The sequence below is a fragment of the Merops nubicus genome, unplaced genomic scaffold, assembly GCF_000691845.1.
Source record: "Merops nubicus isolate BGI_N331 unplaced genomic scaffold, ASM69184v1 scaffold10348, whole genome shotgun sequence".
NCBI lineage: Eukaryota > Metazoa > Chordata > Aves > Coraciiformes > Meropidae > Merops > Merops nubicus.
This window is the reverse complement of record NW_008627775.1, coordinates 16,806-30,195: the sequence shown is the minus strand read 5'-3', so window position 1 is coordinate 30,195 and position 13,390 is coordinate 16,806. Positions and strand designations below refer to the sequence as shown.

At 36.8% G+C, this 13,390-nt stretch overlaps 1 protein-coding gene across 1 annotated transcript in view; it reads right to left on the bottom strand.

Annotated features, from left to right (window-relative positions):
- Positions 1-13,390, bottom strand: part of HIBCH (3-hydroxyisobutyryl-CoA hydrolase) — a gene marked incomplete at its 5' end in the record, with an annotated part of 42,558 nt that overhangs the window by 13,181 nt on the left and 15,987 nt on the right. The window contains 4 exons of the mRNA XM_008946451.1: positions 271-329; positions 2,151-2,237; positions 3,155-3,300; positions 9,187-9,265. Of these exons, the coding sequence (XP_008944699.1) occupies positions 271-329; positions 2,151-2,237; positions 3,155-3,300; positions 9,187-9,265 (371 nt within the window). The remainder of the gene's footprint in view (positions 1-270; positions 330-2,150; positions 2,238-3,154; positions 3,301-9,186; positions 9,266-13,390) is intronic.

Below are 13,390 nucleotides of genomic sequence, written 5' to 3'. Positions count from 1 at the left end.
CTGGGCAACCCATTCCAGGGGCTCACCACTCTCATGGGGAAGAACTTCTTCCTCACGTCCAGCCTGAATCTGCCCACTGCCAGCTTTGCCCCATTCCCCCTAATCCTGTCGTAGTTAATGAGCTTCAGATAAACCTCCCTAAAAACAAAAGTTTAAATGGCTAACTTGAATGTTGTTTCTATCACTTTATCTGTGGAACACTGACACTGTCATTGCATCGAACTTCATGTTCTCTATCAAAAAGAACAAAAGAGAAAGATTTCTGAATACCTGTTAATCTTCTCCATATGTTCATCAAGGACAAACTGCTTTTCCTGATCAACTTTGCTCTATATAAAAAGCAAATACACATTTTATTTGGTTAATTAAGACTGAAAAGCTTATCAGTACTGAAACATTTCAATGACTCGTGTAACAAATACCATAATATGCTCTATGAACATAGAATAGTTGTAAGAGACTGACGTTTGTAACTAATTACAGTTTTGCAGTGTGTGTAAAGAACTTGCTGCTTTATCTTGTGCATGTTGAAGTTGTCACCTCGTAATGCAGTGCTTGCTCTGAGCTACTATGCAAGCATATTTGACTGGTGGTTATCTTTTACACAAGTAGTCATGATTATTCTATCAAACTAAGAACCAGCATAGATAAATCTATTGAAAAACATAAGATTTGTTTTTTATTATGATTTTCTTAAAATTATACAAGCATGTATATAGGTTTGTGGGGTTTTTTTTAAAGAAATGCATTTCCTTTCCTTTCTCTGTTGCTTTACAAAATTTTATTAGACTTCTAGAGGGTGTGAAAGATCTGTTTGCCTTATGTGTAAAGGCTGTCAAATGTTTCATACCTTCTGGCATTAAGGGGTTTAGGACATAAGCAGATGTTTCAGTAGCAGCAGCTGAAACTGAGAAAGGTTTCCTTGTCATTTCAGCTCTGATACCTAAAAATACACAGCTTCCTCCTTCATTCAGTGTCATCTTGTAAGGCAGTATACTGCAACATGTAATCACTCCTATTTCAAAGCCTCATTTTGTTAGAATAACCAGTACCACTATGTAAATCAGCTTAGCCCATTTAATTTTCTAATTAATTCTCATATATGGACTCAGTAATTTCAAAACAGAAATAAGAGCAGATACTGGTCATTTTAAAGCCAAACAACTAGGGAGTAATACTCAGATTGACTGAATACACTGAATCCTGATTTGACTCCAGAAGTTTCCTTTCTTTGAGATAAAATTACAATACACATCAAAATGGCTAAATTGGCCAATGACTAAACTGATTGTAAAGCCAAATCCTTTTATTTTCATGCCCATGGGGCTAATACAAATACTAGTGATTTATTATCCATACAGTTACATTCACCTCCAACCTCCAAAATCATAACAGAGAATGATGATTTTTGTCCAAGGAAAATGGTACCTTTCTCCCCCTGGAAATACTGCTTTAAGACCTCAGATGATTTCTCTACAATTTATATGCACCCCAATAATATTTATCTTACTGTGAACTCCTGGGCTTATTCACAGTCTTTCAATTATCTCAAGGTCACAAACAAAAACTATGTTAGAAAGTAAAGGAACAACTTGAGACTTGAAATTCAGGCTTCAAATCTGGACTGCAGATGGTCTGCATCAAAATAATGGTAAAACTTCTGGCACTACAAAGTCTGCAGCCTCTGGACAAGGCCAGTAGTTCTGCCCCTGTGTTTGTCAGAACCCCTGAATCTCAGACCAGCTCCCCAGGCTGCACTTGCACAACTTCCAGACTGCTGGTGGCTATTGTGCCTTCTGCAAAGCATGCTAGAAATCCAAAAATAATGGAGGAAATTAAGCAGCAGTATATTTTCTGCATCATCATGCTACTGGCTGGAAACCTCCATATGCATATAGAAAGCAAGCAAGCTGATCACTGGAGGAACTTGAGGGGTATCCAAAGAATAAAAGTGAAAAAAGACTTTACTATTTAAATTTTGACCACTGTAGGGATTAGTGCTACAAAATACTATTTTATAGAGTACAAAGTTTGGAAACCCATTATTTTTAACCATAAAAAAAATGACCAGTAGCATGGATAAAAAAGAATTTGTATTTACATCTATTTATTTAACAATTCTGCTTGATTTCAGTAACTGATCAGATTACCTTCACATGGTAAGAGTTCAGTAAGTCTGCAATATTTTCTATTGAAGGAGATTTCAGTGATATCAGGTCTTTCTCCAAGGCAGGTAACTATTAAAAATAAGATTTAATTGAAAGTAAGGAAACCAAAATGTACTTCTTGGATTATTATTGCTATGGTAATAGTACTATGTAGTATATATGAATATAAACACCCCTCCCACCCCCACAGCTTCTGGACAGATCCTGAAGAGGTAACAAGCAAACAATACAAGGAGCCAGAGTTCACTTTTCAGTGTTGAACCATCTGGATTTAATTATGTCTGCAGGGATCAGCAGAGAACTCTGCTTCCCAAGCAGCCTCCCAGTGTAAAGCTACAGCTGCAGCAGGTAAAACCAGCCTACAGTGCTCTGAGAGGAAAGAGCAGGAGCTTGGCACCCATGCTATGCTCAAAAGAGTATCTAAGTAGCTCCACAGTGAGAGTCATAGGTCTTTACACAGAAAAGGAAAGCAAGTGTTTCTCCTTCAGTTATGCTCATGAAAGTTACTGGAACATTATGACTCTGAATTTATCAGCTATACTAATTTTCACACTTTCTTACAGCCACTGTAACAAACAAATGGGATATCTGTTAAAGAAACTGATAAAGAACACATTAATGAGGTGTTACCTAGATTAAAAACCTCACAGTTGTATAAAAAAGCTCTAATTTCAGACACTGTTGCCTAAATTGTACAATTTCTCATGCAATTTCAATTACACTCAGCAAATTGTGCCCTTCAGCAGTAGAATCATGAAGACAGCAATATTTGCTCTGTCTTCCAAGCAAAGCTGTCAGTAGCTGGCAAGTGTTATAATGACAGCTTGAGAGTATCTTAGGGCCTCTTTTCACAGTGCACGGCCTGCTGATAGAATTGCACCTCTGCATACACTCAAGTTGGCAAAAGTATGTCAGTGTGCTACACAACTCGAGCTTCTCGTTGGGGCTGTGGGCTGTGCCCTTGCTAGCACTGGTTAGCAGCTTACCTTTTCAGACTCTACAAAGTGTGTTGCAATGCCAGCTTTTACTACGTCTCTTCCTTTCAGCCTAAAGCCTGTTAGTGCAAGGTAATAGCCAATCTTTCCTGGTAGTCTTGGCAAGAAATATCCTCCACCTACATCAGGAAAAAGGCCTGTAATGAACAAAACAAAACAAAACAAAACATGAAGGGAGAAGAGCTTGTCCAAATCATGCATATAGCTTAGTAGCTGTTTCTTCTTGTCTCGCTTTCATCTTCCTGACTTAGACACAGCTCTCTTGCCAAAGTTTATCCTTGACTTAGTTTGACATTTGTGTCATCAAAACTCCTCCTAAAAGCAAATTCTTGGATGCTTTTCAAGCTGTAGCCTTTCCACTGGCACATAATTCACAAACATATACCAGACAATAGCGTTCGTTCTATTTGCCAACATCTTGAGACATTTTTAGAGGCCTGAAGAATTGAGCACGCTCTCAGAAAACAAAACAAAAGTGGCACACAGAGTTGTGAAATAATGTGTGCAAACTCAAACTGGATACTTTATCTCTGAAATTTTTTTTACACTAAAAATATCAAACCATAGTGAAGTGTCTCTTGCGCAGCTAAGTGTGAACAAACTTGCGGGCTGAGAATTCGTTAACAGATCACCAATATTGCCAGGGGCTGCCTGAAGTTGGAGGCATGAGATGCTGAGCTAATACCTGGCTCTTTGACAGGACGACGACTAACCACAATTAAAACAAAAATCTAAAACTTCCTAGTTTAGTGACTGTCTTACATTTGTATTTTTTTTTACAGAGTAGGGTAACTTAAAAATTCAATAAAATTTAAAATATTTTTTAAAGATGTAATTGAAAAAATACACAACTACTTCTATCAAAGTTTAAACATCTAAAATCATCACTGTCAATATCTATTTTATTCTGCCATATACGTTAATCATCCACAAAATAGATTCAAACGCTTTGTAGCTTTTGACATACTTACACTTAAGAAAACTTAAGCTGAGCTGTATCAGTCTCAGAAACTGAAATGCAAAGAAGCAGTGTCCAGTTCCTACCTTGAAATAATCACCAATGGTGCATACATGAAAATGAAAGTCTTTTGAAGAAATTAAAAGCTTGGTGTTGTTTTTTTTCAGTTTGAGAGAATAAGTGTAGCATGAAAATAAATTTAAAAGAATACAAATCAGCAATAAGAAACTTGGAAAATACTTGCCAAAATGGAGGTAATCACGGGGAAGGTTAAGCTGTACATAAGGAGTTTAACTGGGTTCTGACAGAAGGTGGCCATTTTTCACTCAGTAATTGTTTTCAGTCACAAAAGTCAATGAATGTATTGCAGAAAGAGTCTATTACCAGTATTTTAAGATACAGGGAACTAGTGATGCCCCTTGGATGGACTCATTAGAAGATTTCTTTCAGACAGCTTCTCTTCAGTGTTTTCTCAGTCTCTAAAGTGCATCGCCGGCTTATGTTCTCACCATCTCTCAGCTTCTCTGGTTCCCTCCTGGTCCTCCTTTAGTTCTGCTGCCTCTAATACATCACCAAGTTTGGTTTAGGAGACACTTCCTATCAGCTATGGTTGTAGTTATATGCTGATGTGTGTGTTGCCATTACCTGATTTATTCCTCATCCCACAGGCTACTGAGACATACAGCTCTTCTCTTAAAATGCTGAATGTCTTGTTGTCACCCTTTAAAATCCCTAAGCTGTTAACCCAAATTCATCACCCACCTTATTTTTTATCTGCACTCACATTCTGAATAGTCTACTCTGCATTTTATCTTCTCACTTTGAGCCATCATATCTATAATGTTGATGCCAAGACTGTCATTTAGTGTTGTTTCTATTCATCTCTCTTCCTTGGGACATCCTACTACTGCAAAAATCCCCTTTCAAATTGAGCCTTCTCTTACAAATGCCTTCCAAAGCAAAAAGGCAATCCCATTACTCTCCCTGTCCACCAGGACTGCAACAGCAACAACCTTTCCCTCTTGATTAAAATACCAGTGCTGAGGTGCTATTCTCCCCATGCTCCAGTAAATTTCCAGAGGAAAAGCCAGCCTCTGTTTGGGATCTATAGGGCTCTTCCACGTGGCCATACACAGGGAAATTGGTTCTAAATAAACTGCAAACTTGATTAGCTTAAGTTGCTTTAGAGGTAAATAAAATAAAACTGCATGAAGGTTTCCTTACTTGTGAAGAAATTTATAGACAGGATTAGTGAAGGTTTAACTAATCCACTTGAAACTCATTTGGTTGCATAAACGTAGCCTGCAACAGCTTCTACTGTATCCCTGCCTGTCTGTCTCATAATTTTACTCCTCTTGTCCTTTCTACATATTCCTTTTAATTCTCTCAGTAATACTTCCCATATGTTTCTGCTTGCTACTGGGTTTCTCCTAACTACATTCCATATACCCAATTTTTTTTTCCCCTTTTGATAGCATTTACCAGCAATTTCTCAAATCACTGCTTAAATAAGAGAAGAACTGACTGTGTGCTGTGCTGGCCAGGCTGAAAGCCTGACCCTGCAATGCTGGCTTGCAGCCTGTGCTCTGAGACAGATGCAACACGCTTCACTGTGATCCCAACCGTGAAACTCTGCCGAGCATAAAATAAAAGCAGCAGTGCCACATTCCTACCTCATCTTGCAGAGCTGGTTAGAGATTTATTAGTAAATGACTTATAGAAAGCTAAGAACTTAGACAGATATACAAGAAAGTGTCCACTATTATTACAACGTCACCTTAAAGCCCTCTACTTACAATATACCTTCATCCTTTGTTCTTCCCACCGGGGGTTTTCCCACACCCTCCTACATCTAAGCTGCTTTCCAGTATTTTATCTTATCTAAGTCAGCTGCAGACTCCTACAATCTAGAGCTGCCTTTTATATCTATTTGCAAAGTGCCATGTCTATCTATATCCTTTTATTTATGGTGGTGTATAAATGCAGATTAATTGTGTGAAAATGTAGCAGCTGAATGAATACTGTTTTCATTTCATAAAAAAGGTGTAATGTCTACTGCAATAAGTGAATGTATGAAAAAATACACTAATACAATATCTAGACAGCTAGGCATTTTAAACATACACCACAGAGATCAAAGCAGCTAAGTCCTTAAATCCAAACAGATTTCACTGGGTTTACTTCTAATTGATCCTAAAAGGGTTTTAATTACTTTCTTTCCTAAGCGGGTTCTAAGCTTTTCCTTCATATGTCTTCACAGTCTATTTTTATTTAAATAACTCCTTGTCAAGACAAGAAATGCATGTAAAGTGCATAATTTTTGTTAACATAACACTACTTATACCTTCTTTGCTTTCCTCTTCAAAGGTACTTTATTATTAGAATAATTTTATGCGCCAAAGAACCTCTCTGTTTAGTATTTTTCAGAATAATTGCTTCCTTTAACTGGTTTTCTTGTACAAGGACTGATTATGAGCTTCACAGGAGTGTCCTGGTTTGGGGCAGAACAGAACTAATTCTGTTCAGTGATTCTGCTTTTCAGCTAAAGCTCTTCTAACTAACTGCTCTGTCTGAAGTTAGCAGCATTTTCACACAGAGTATCTGCTTCTAGTGGTGGTAACACTCCAGGTTTAGAGTTACTGCCAAGGACTGGTGTGCAGACCAAGGCCACTGCTAAAGCTTGTGGACCACATGGAGGAGGGCAGACAGCAAAAGCTGCACCTGCAAGGAGTGGACAAGGCAAGTGACCCTAAATTGGCCAACAGGTATTCCATCCCATATTCAGTATAAAAGCTGAAGGATCACGAGGGGCAAGTTCTTCCACCTTCTTCCTGGCTTCTGCTGCTCCTGCAGCTGCCGCCTCCCGAGGAGGACTCCGTCCATCCTGCCTTTGGGGGCGGCCCCCGCCCACCCTGCCTCTGATCCCGAGCCCTGTGTCCCTGCACCGAGTTCCAGGATCCAGCTCCTGGACCCAGCTGCCGTCTGTGGCTGAGCCCAGCCTGGGACTTCTCCCCAGGGCTGCTCCCCAGCATCGGGGGTGATGGGGCTGTACTGCCATCAGGGGGTGCTGGGTCCCATACTGGGTTTGTATATTTTTGTATATATTCAATTTTATTATTATTACTAGTAGTAGTAGTCATATTTTCATTAAAGCTGTTTTATTCCTCTAATCTATAAGTCTCTCTCCCTTATTCCCTTTCTCTTTTCCTTCTGGGGTGGGGGGAACGACAGGGGTTAACATAGAGCATCTGTTACAAGTCTAGGGGTGCCCCTCACCCTAAATCATGACACAGGACCTTAACAAATTTGTTGTACTAGTGCTTGAGTTATTTAGTTTACTAAGCTTTCCTTCAACAGAGAAAAATATTTGGAGGTCTGTAATAGTTTGTTTTTCTCATCCCAACGTATTTGTTCAGAAAAATTACATAACATTTATCAACTAGCAGGAATTGCTACAGAATTTTTTCTTCAGGAGTTAAAATGATAATGAGCTTGCTTAAATCTGGGGTGGGTTATTATGCTTTATTTGGCTTGATGCAGCTCATTTAAGGTTTTAAGAACTTCAGAATGTCTTATGAAATGCTTCATACAGGCTGGAGAGCAATAAACAATAGGAAATATGTGTAAGACATCCTTAAAAATATGAAAAATTCTGGACCTTTTATGTATTACTAACAGGTGGCACTACAAAAATCCCATCATTAGTTACATGTGCATTTTAACTTTAGTTGTAATGACAAGTTGGATGGGCTTTAAGCAGCCTGGTGGTAGTGTCCCTGCCCATGGCAGAGGGGTTGGAACTCAATCATCTTTAACGTCCCTTCAAACCCAAACCATCATGTGATTAAATGACATTACTGTACTTTATAATATTCTGATTTTGATTTTAGATTTTAATTTTTATTCTCTTTTCAGAACTGAGTCCTGATATTTTTTTAATCATTATTTCTTAGTTTTAATATAACTGTTTGGAAATTATTTTAATAAAATATTGGTCACTACTCTTTAGAACTAATTCTTTGAGGTGAAGCTAAGTCTGAACTTCATAGCACCATGCCTGGGGACATTTAAGCTGTTGAACCACTGGAAAAGGTTCTCTCTTCTCAATAAAAGTGCTCAACAGGGCCACATATTACAGACTAGTCTCATTCTCCTCCCTGAGGACATAAAAATAAGAGCAATTGCAATCATCTTTCAGCTGCCTTGCCTTGGGAAGATGCAGAAACTGTTCTGCAGGAGAGAAATGCAGGATAGGTTACAGCACTCTTCACAAACATTGTGGATAAGCAGGGAGAAGGGACTTGGACCTTGATGAAAGAACTAATGGACTACATATGCCAGACAATAATAGGTTCACTGTTGATACCCTGGTGCCAGGATTGTCTTGAAAGGAAACATGAATGATTTCATTAGAGGGTTCACTTTAAACTGACTAACTTTTCTTGAGCCACACCAACATCTTCCTACAGTTCTGAGCCACAACATTTTGTACATCTCAGAGTTGACAAGCTGTAGTATCAAACATTAGAAAACACAATGTAATGTTGCTATTTAAAACAAAACAAAACAACAACAACAACAACAACAAAAAAAACAATTCCACTGATCTCATGTACATGCTGTCTGCACACAACTTGAAAGGGTCTACATTTATAATCTACAGGAAAAGCTGGAATTTCAAAATCTCTCTCATTAGCATTGCAGATCAGCTTGTAGTGCAGCCAGTTTGACTCACACCGAGTTCCAAATGTAAAGCTGGCATGCTTGCACTGGGATCTTCAGACTTTATCTGTCTGCATCTGTAGCAAAGACTTAGTTGCTCAGATCTACTTCCATTTTTAAAAAATTGTATCCTGATGGTCTTTGTCAGTCTAAACAGTAAACTCCAGGTTAAGAATCTCAATTATTAACCTCCCAGAATAGAAAGTTTATATTAATTTAACAGGAAAATACTTTTCATCTATGGTCATCTCCAATTCCCTTTAAAAATTCTGCCACTACTGCCGCTGCTTTCAGTCAAAGACATTTGATGAGTGAAACTTTAACATGTGAGCTGTTGAAATACCTATTGCTGTTTCTGGCATTGCGAAAAGTGTCTTTTCTGTAGCAACTCTGAAACGTCCATGGACTGAGACACCAACTCCCTATGAATGGAGCAAAAGCAAATGACAAAGTTATAAAATTACCAGTAAAAATAATCACAGCCACAATGCTATGTAACAGACTTCTTTGCTCTACAATTAATAATATTAGATTTACCATGCACATATCAACAAAATACTAAAAGGCCTTTCATGGTTCAAACACTAATAAAGCACCTTATTACGTTTATGATTTGGCTGAGATAGCATTCTGTGCTTTAAAAGATTAATAAATTATACAGAGATTAACTTAAAGAAGTTAAACTGAGTGACATCAGCAGAAATGAGTGTCCCCATTTTCTCCATTAGACAACTAATAGGGATTTGACAGCCTTTTGCTGTTACCCCATCAATAACACTTGCACCTACTTCAAACCACCACCAACAAAAAATGCCAATATTTTTGGAAAATACAATAATTACACCTATTTTTTATTATAATACTTTTAAAATAAATAATAATTAACAGTTCTTATAATGTGATAATCTACTTTATCAACACAGAAATGTTTTAAGCAGGAAAAGCCTCCAGTGTTATTAAAAGTCAATGTATGTGGTTAGAAACTCACTTATTTAACCTGGAGACTTTGGTTTTCCAAAACAAAAATGGAAATAGAATTCATGTTTCCAAGTACCTAGCCACCTTCTCTAGCAGTCCTTCCTGGTGAGAAACTTTCCTCAAGAGCAGAAGAGCTCCTAGGGATGACTATTGCATATTTTCTGTTTTAGGTGGTAAGCAGCAGCAAGGCCAAATAAAAATGTATCTTTTCAGTTCTCACAAGATTAATTTAATTTAGATTATTGCTGAAGAGGCAAGCTGACAAATTTAAAGAAAAATGGTTATCTTATTAAGATACTATTACTTAGTAATAGTATTTGAAGTAATCCAATAATATTTGGATTACTGGGCACAAGCACAACATATGGGTAAAAGATTCTCACTTCTCAAAGCTTATCTGGATGGTATATGTCAACAGAAATGGGAGTTAGATCCTACCTGGAGACAAAACCCTTTACTGAATAGTTCACAAGACATTTCTTTATACAATTATTTTCTCTCTCTTCCTTTCCATTGTTTCAACTCCCTTTCCTCACTGTTAAACTCCCCTTTTCTTAGTCCTTCTACCCATCCAATTTTTCTATTAAAACTAAGATACCTTGAATATCACTGGCCAAAAGAAGCCAGTGTCTCACGAAGATGTGATAGACTTTTAAATAACATTTCTAATTGTTTAGATACTAGGAAAATGGCACTTTACCCAAATAAAGCTACTAGCTTTTACAAAACTTTTCACAGTATTACATACCTTCCATCAAAACCAGTGGGATTAATTATGTACTCTTTGCTTGGATCAGCATTATATATTTGATAGGTTTTTAAGGAGAGACTAAAAGATAATAGAACATCTTTTCAGTTTGCTTACCTACAGAGATCTTTGGGTGTAATAAAAAAATTACATCCATTTCCTCACATCATTCTCATGCATTTTTTTCCCCAGTCTCTCTTACAATTCTGCCCAGCAAAGAATTGTCACTGCTTATTCCAGTAGGGTGACACATGACTAAAACTGAAAACACCTTCAAGTTTTTTTTCTGTAAAATGAATATCTGCCAGTCTCTAGTTTTAATATACATGCATGAAGTTTTTTTATTACAGTCAAATTTCTGGAGAAATGGACATTCAAAGTAACTGTCATACTTGATTTAATATCCAGAGACTGAGACAAATCTATACTCCTGAAGTACTGCTGTTTCAAGTAGGCAAATGGGGTTTGAGCAAATATCTGAATCTTATTTGCATTGGGTACAATCTTATGTCTGATCCCTTCAGCCCTTTCACTGAGGACTAGTCAGAGGCTGTAGATCTGAGCAGCATCCAGGGCAGTGGCCCTCTATTTAGTTCTCCTGCAAATGCAAAGCTACATGTAAAGCTATGTTCACTCCTAAAACAGCTCTAGAACTGTTAAATGAAATGGAAATGTGACTTCATCACTTCCAACCTTTCTTAGTATCATAACAGCATATTTTCACTGCAGTTGGTAGAGCCTGCTGTTATTTTTATGCATGCTCAGCAATAATGACCTTTTCAGAAAGACAATGAAGTTTAAAAAAAAAAAATAAAAAATGCCCATTTTGCTCTAATGCTTAAATTATTTTTTTTCTGATCCCATATCTAAGAATACACATACTATCTAACATCAGGCATTTTTTCTGGCTTATTTTGTGGACAAACAGGAGCTTGTATAAGGACTCAAATTTTCAGCTTGAGTATTAAGTAACAAAGACTAGAGTGTGAACTCTGTGAAGACAGCTTCTCTTCCAAGCTTGTTCTTTTTTACAGTGATAAAAATAACTGTACAGTTTTAGTAATAAAAAGCTGAAGGAGGTAATGTTCTTTTGAAAGAAGTAATTAAATCAGATTTAGCTTTCTCACAGACTCTTGTGGCTTAAGCCATAATTGGATTTGTTGTCTAGATAGCCTTCAAGTTTTGTAATATAGACATGAGGTTAACTTCAGATGTACATTTAAAAGACTAAAACAATATTTTCTTCTTAGCCATTATAAAGAAAATAGTGCAAATATGTCTTTACTTCTTTGAAGAGCATTTCCAAATAATCCAACATTAAGATAAAATGAGGAGAGAAAAATGAATTAATGCTTTGAGGGTACAAATCCCAGTAATTTAGTAACCTAGTGATCATATGCTTTTGTATGTTTATTTGCAACTTCCCCAATGGTTGTTTTCACACATTCACTGTATGTGTTTAACCTTCTCCATCTAATACAAATGCTTATTAGTTGAATAGTATCCTCTGTAATTCTGTGTGGATTTCGTAATTTGTTTTCAAATTTAACTGAAACCTTACACAGCTAGAGTCCCTCCTAGCAGACCCTTCACACTACTAAAATATCTGCAGTTGAGCTGTATTCACCAAACAGTCCCAGCATTTACACATACAAGTCTTAATGCTAAATCTTTATTAAAATACACTATATCCTGTACTGTCAGAGTCCTGCTTTCCATGATCTTAAAATTTATACTAAAGCTAATGTCTTCCTTCAGACCTTTCCAAGATAATAGACTCCTATGGTGACTCAGGCTTGGTTTTTGATCCAAATATTATATCTTGATATTGGCATGGAACTTTTTTTTTCCACTGACAGATTAATGTTTAAATTTTGCAAAGGATACTTAAAGAATGAGACTAGAAGTTAAGGAGATAAGAAATTAGTAAGCAAGCAATTTAAACAATCTTTCTGTAGGGTTTATATATGAATTAATAAAAAACATAAATAAGAACAGAAATAGTGGCCTGACAATGTATTACTGGAGATAGATTGGATATGGTTACAGATTACAGATTTATTACTACATGGATATTAAGACATTAATCTTAAAACCAGTGTGTTATAACTCAACTGTTAGACTCAGTGTACCTCAAGGAGACACATAATATTATATTTGCTCTGAATTCCTCCACAAGCTTCTGAAAAAGCCAGTAAAGTATCTGAATTTTACTTCCCATACACATGATTTCTTACTTAATAGATATTTCAAAACTCATTATGTGACTGCGAAAAATTATTATTGATTTCCATTTTTTTTCTCATTATGAACACAGAAACTTATTAAAAGTATTCTTCTAATGAAAACCAAGGTGCAAATTACTCATAGATGGAGAAAGGGAACGCAGCTGCTATAAATCTTAAAAGTTAAGTTGTGGCTCAAAGGCCATATTAGCTTAAATTCAGAATGACCCATACTAGTAAATCAGGTAAGTCATCACATCTAGAGACATTGCTAAGAAATTGAGAGCCACCACAACAGAGAACCATACAGAACAAAATAAATTTGCCCTTCCTGAATGACATACATAGACATCTGTTCAGATACAGAAAGCAGACCTATGTCACAGCAAAACCACAAAACACACTTGTTTAGTGACCAAATAACCTAACTCAAGACTGTAAAGGAATCACTGCCTAGGAAAGCATAAGTGGCAGAATAAAGAAAATACAAACAGAGAAGCCTTTAGGAATGTTCCCTTTATCTTCTTCATTAGGCTGATAAAGAATTTTCAGCTGTTAAGCAAACAATTGTATGATGATACAATGTGACTATTGTC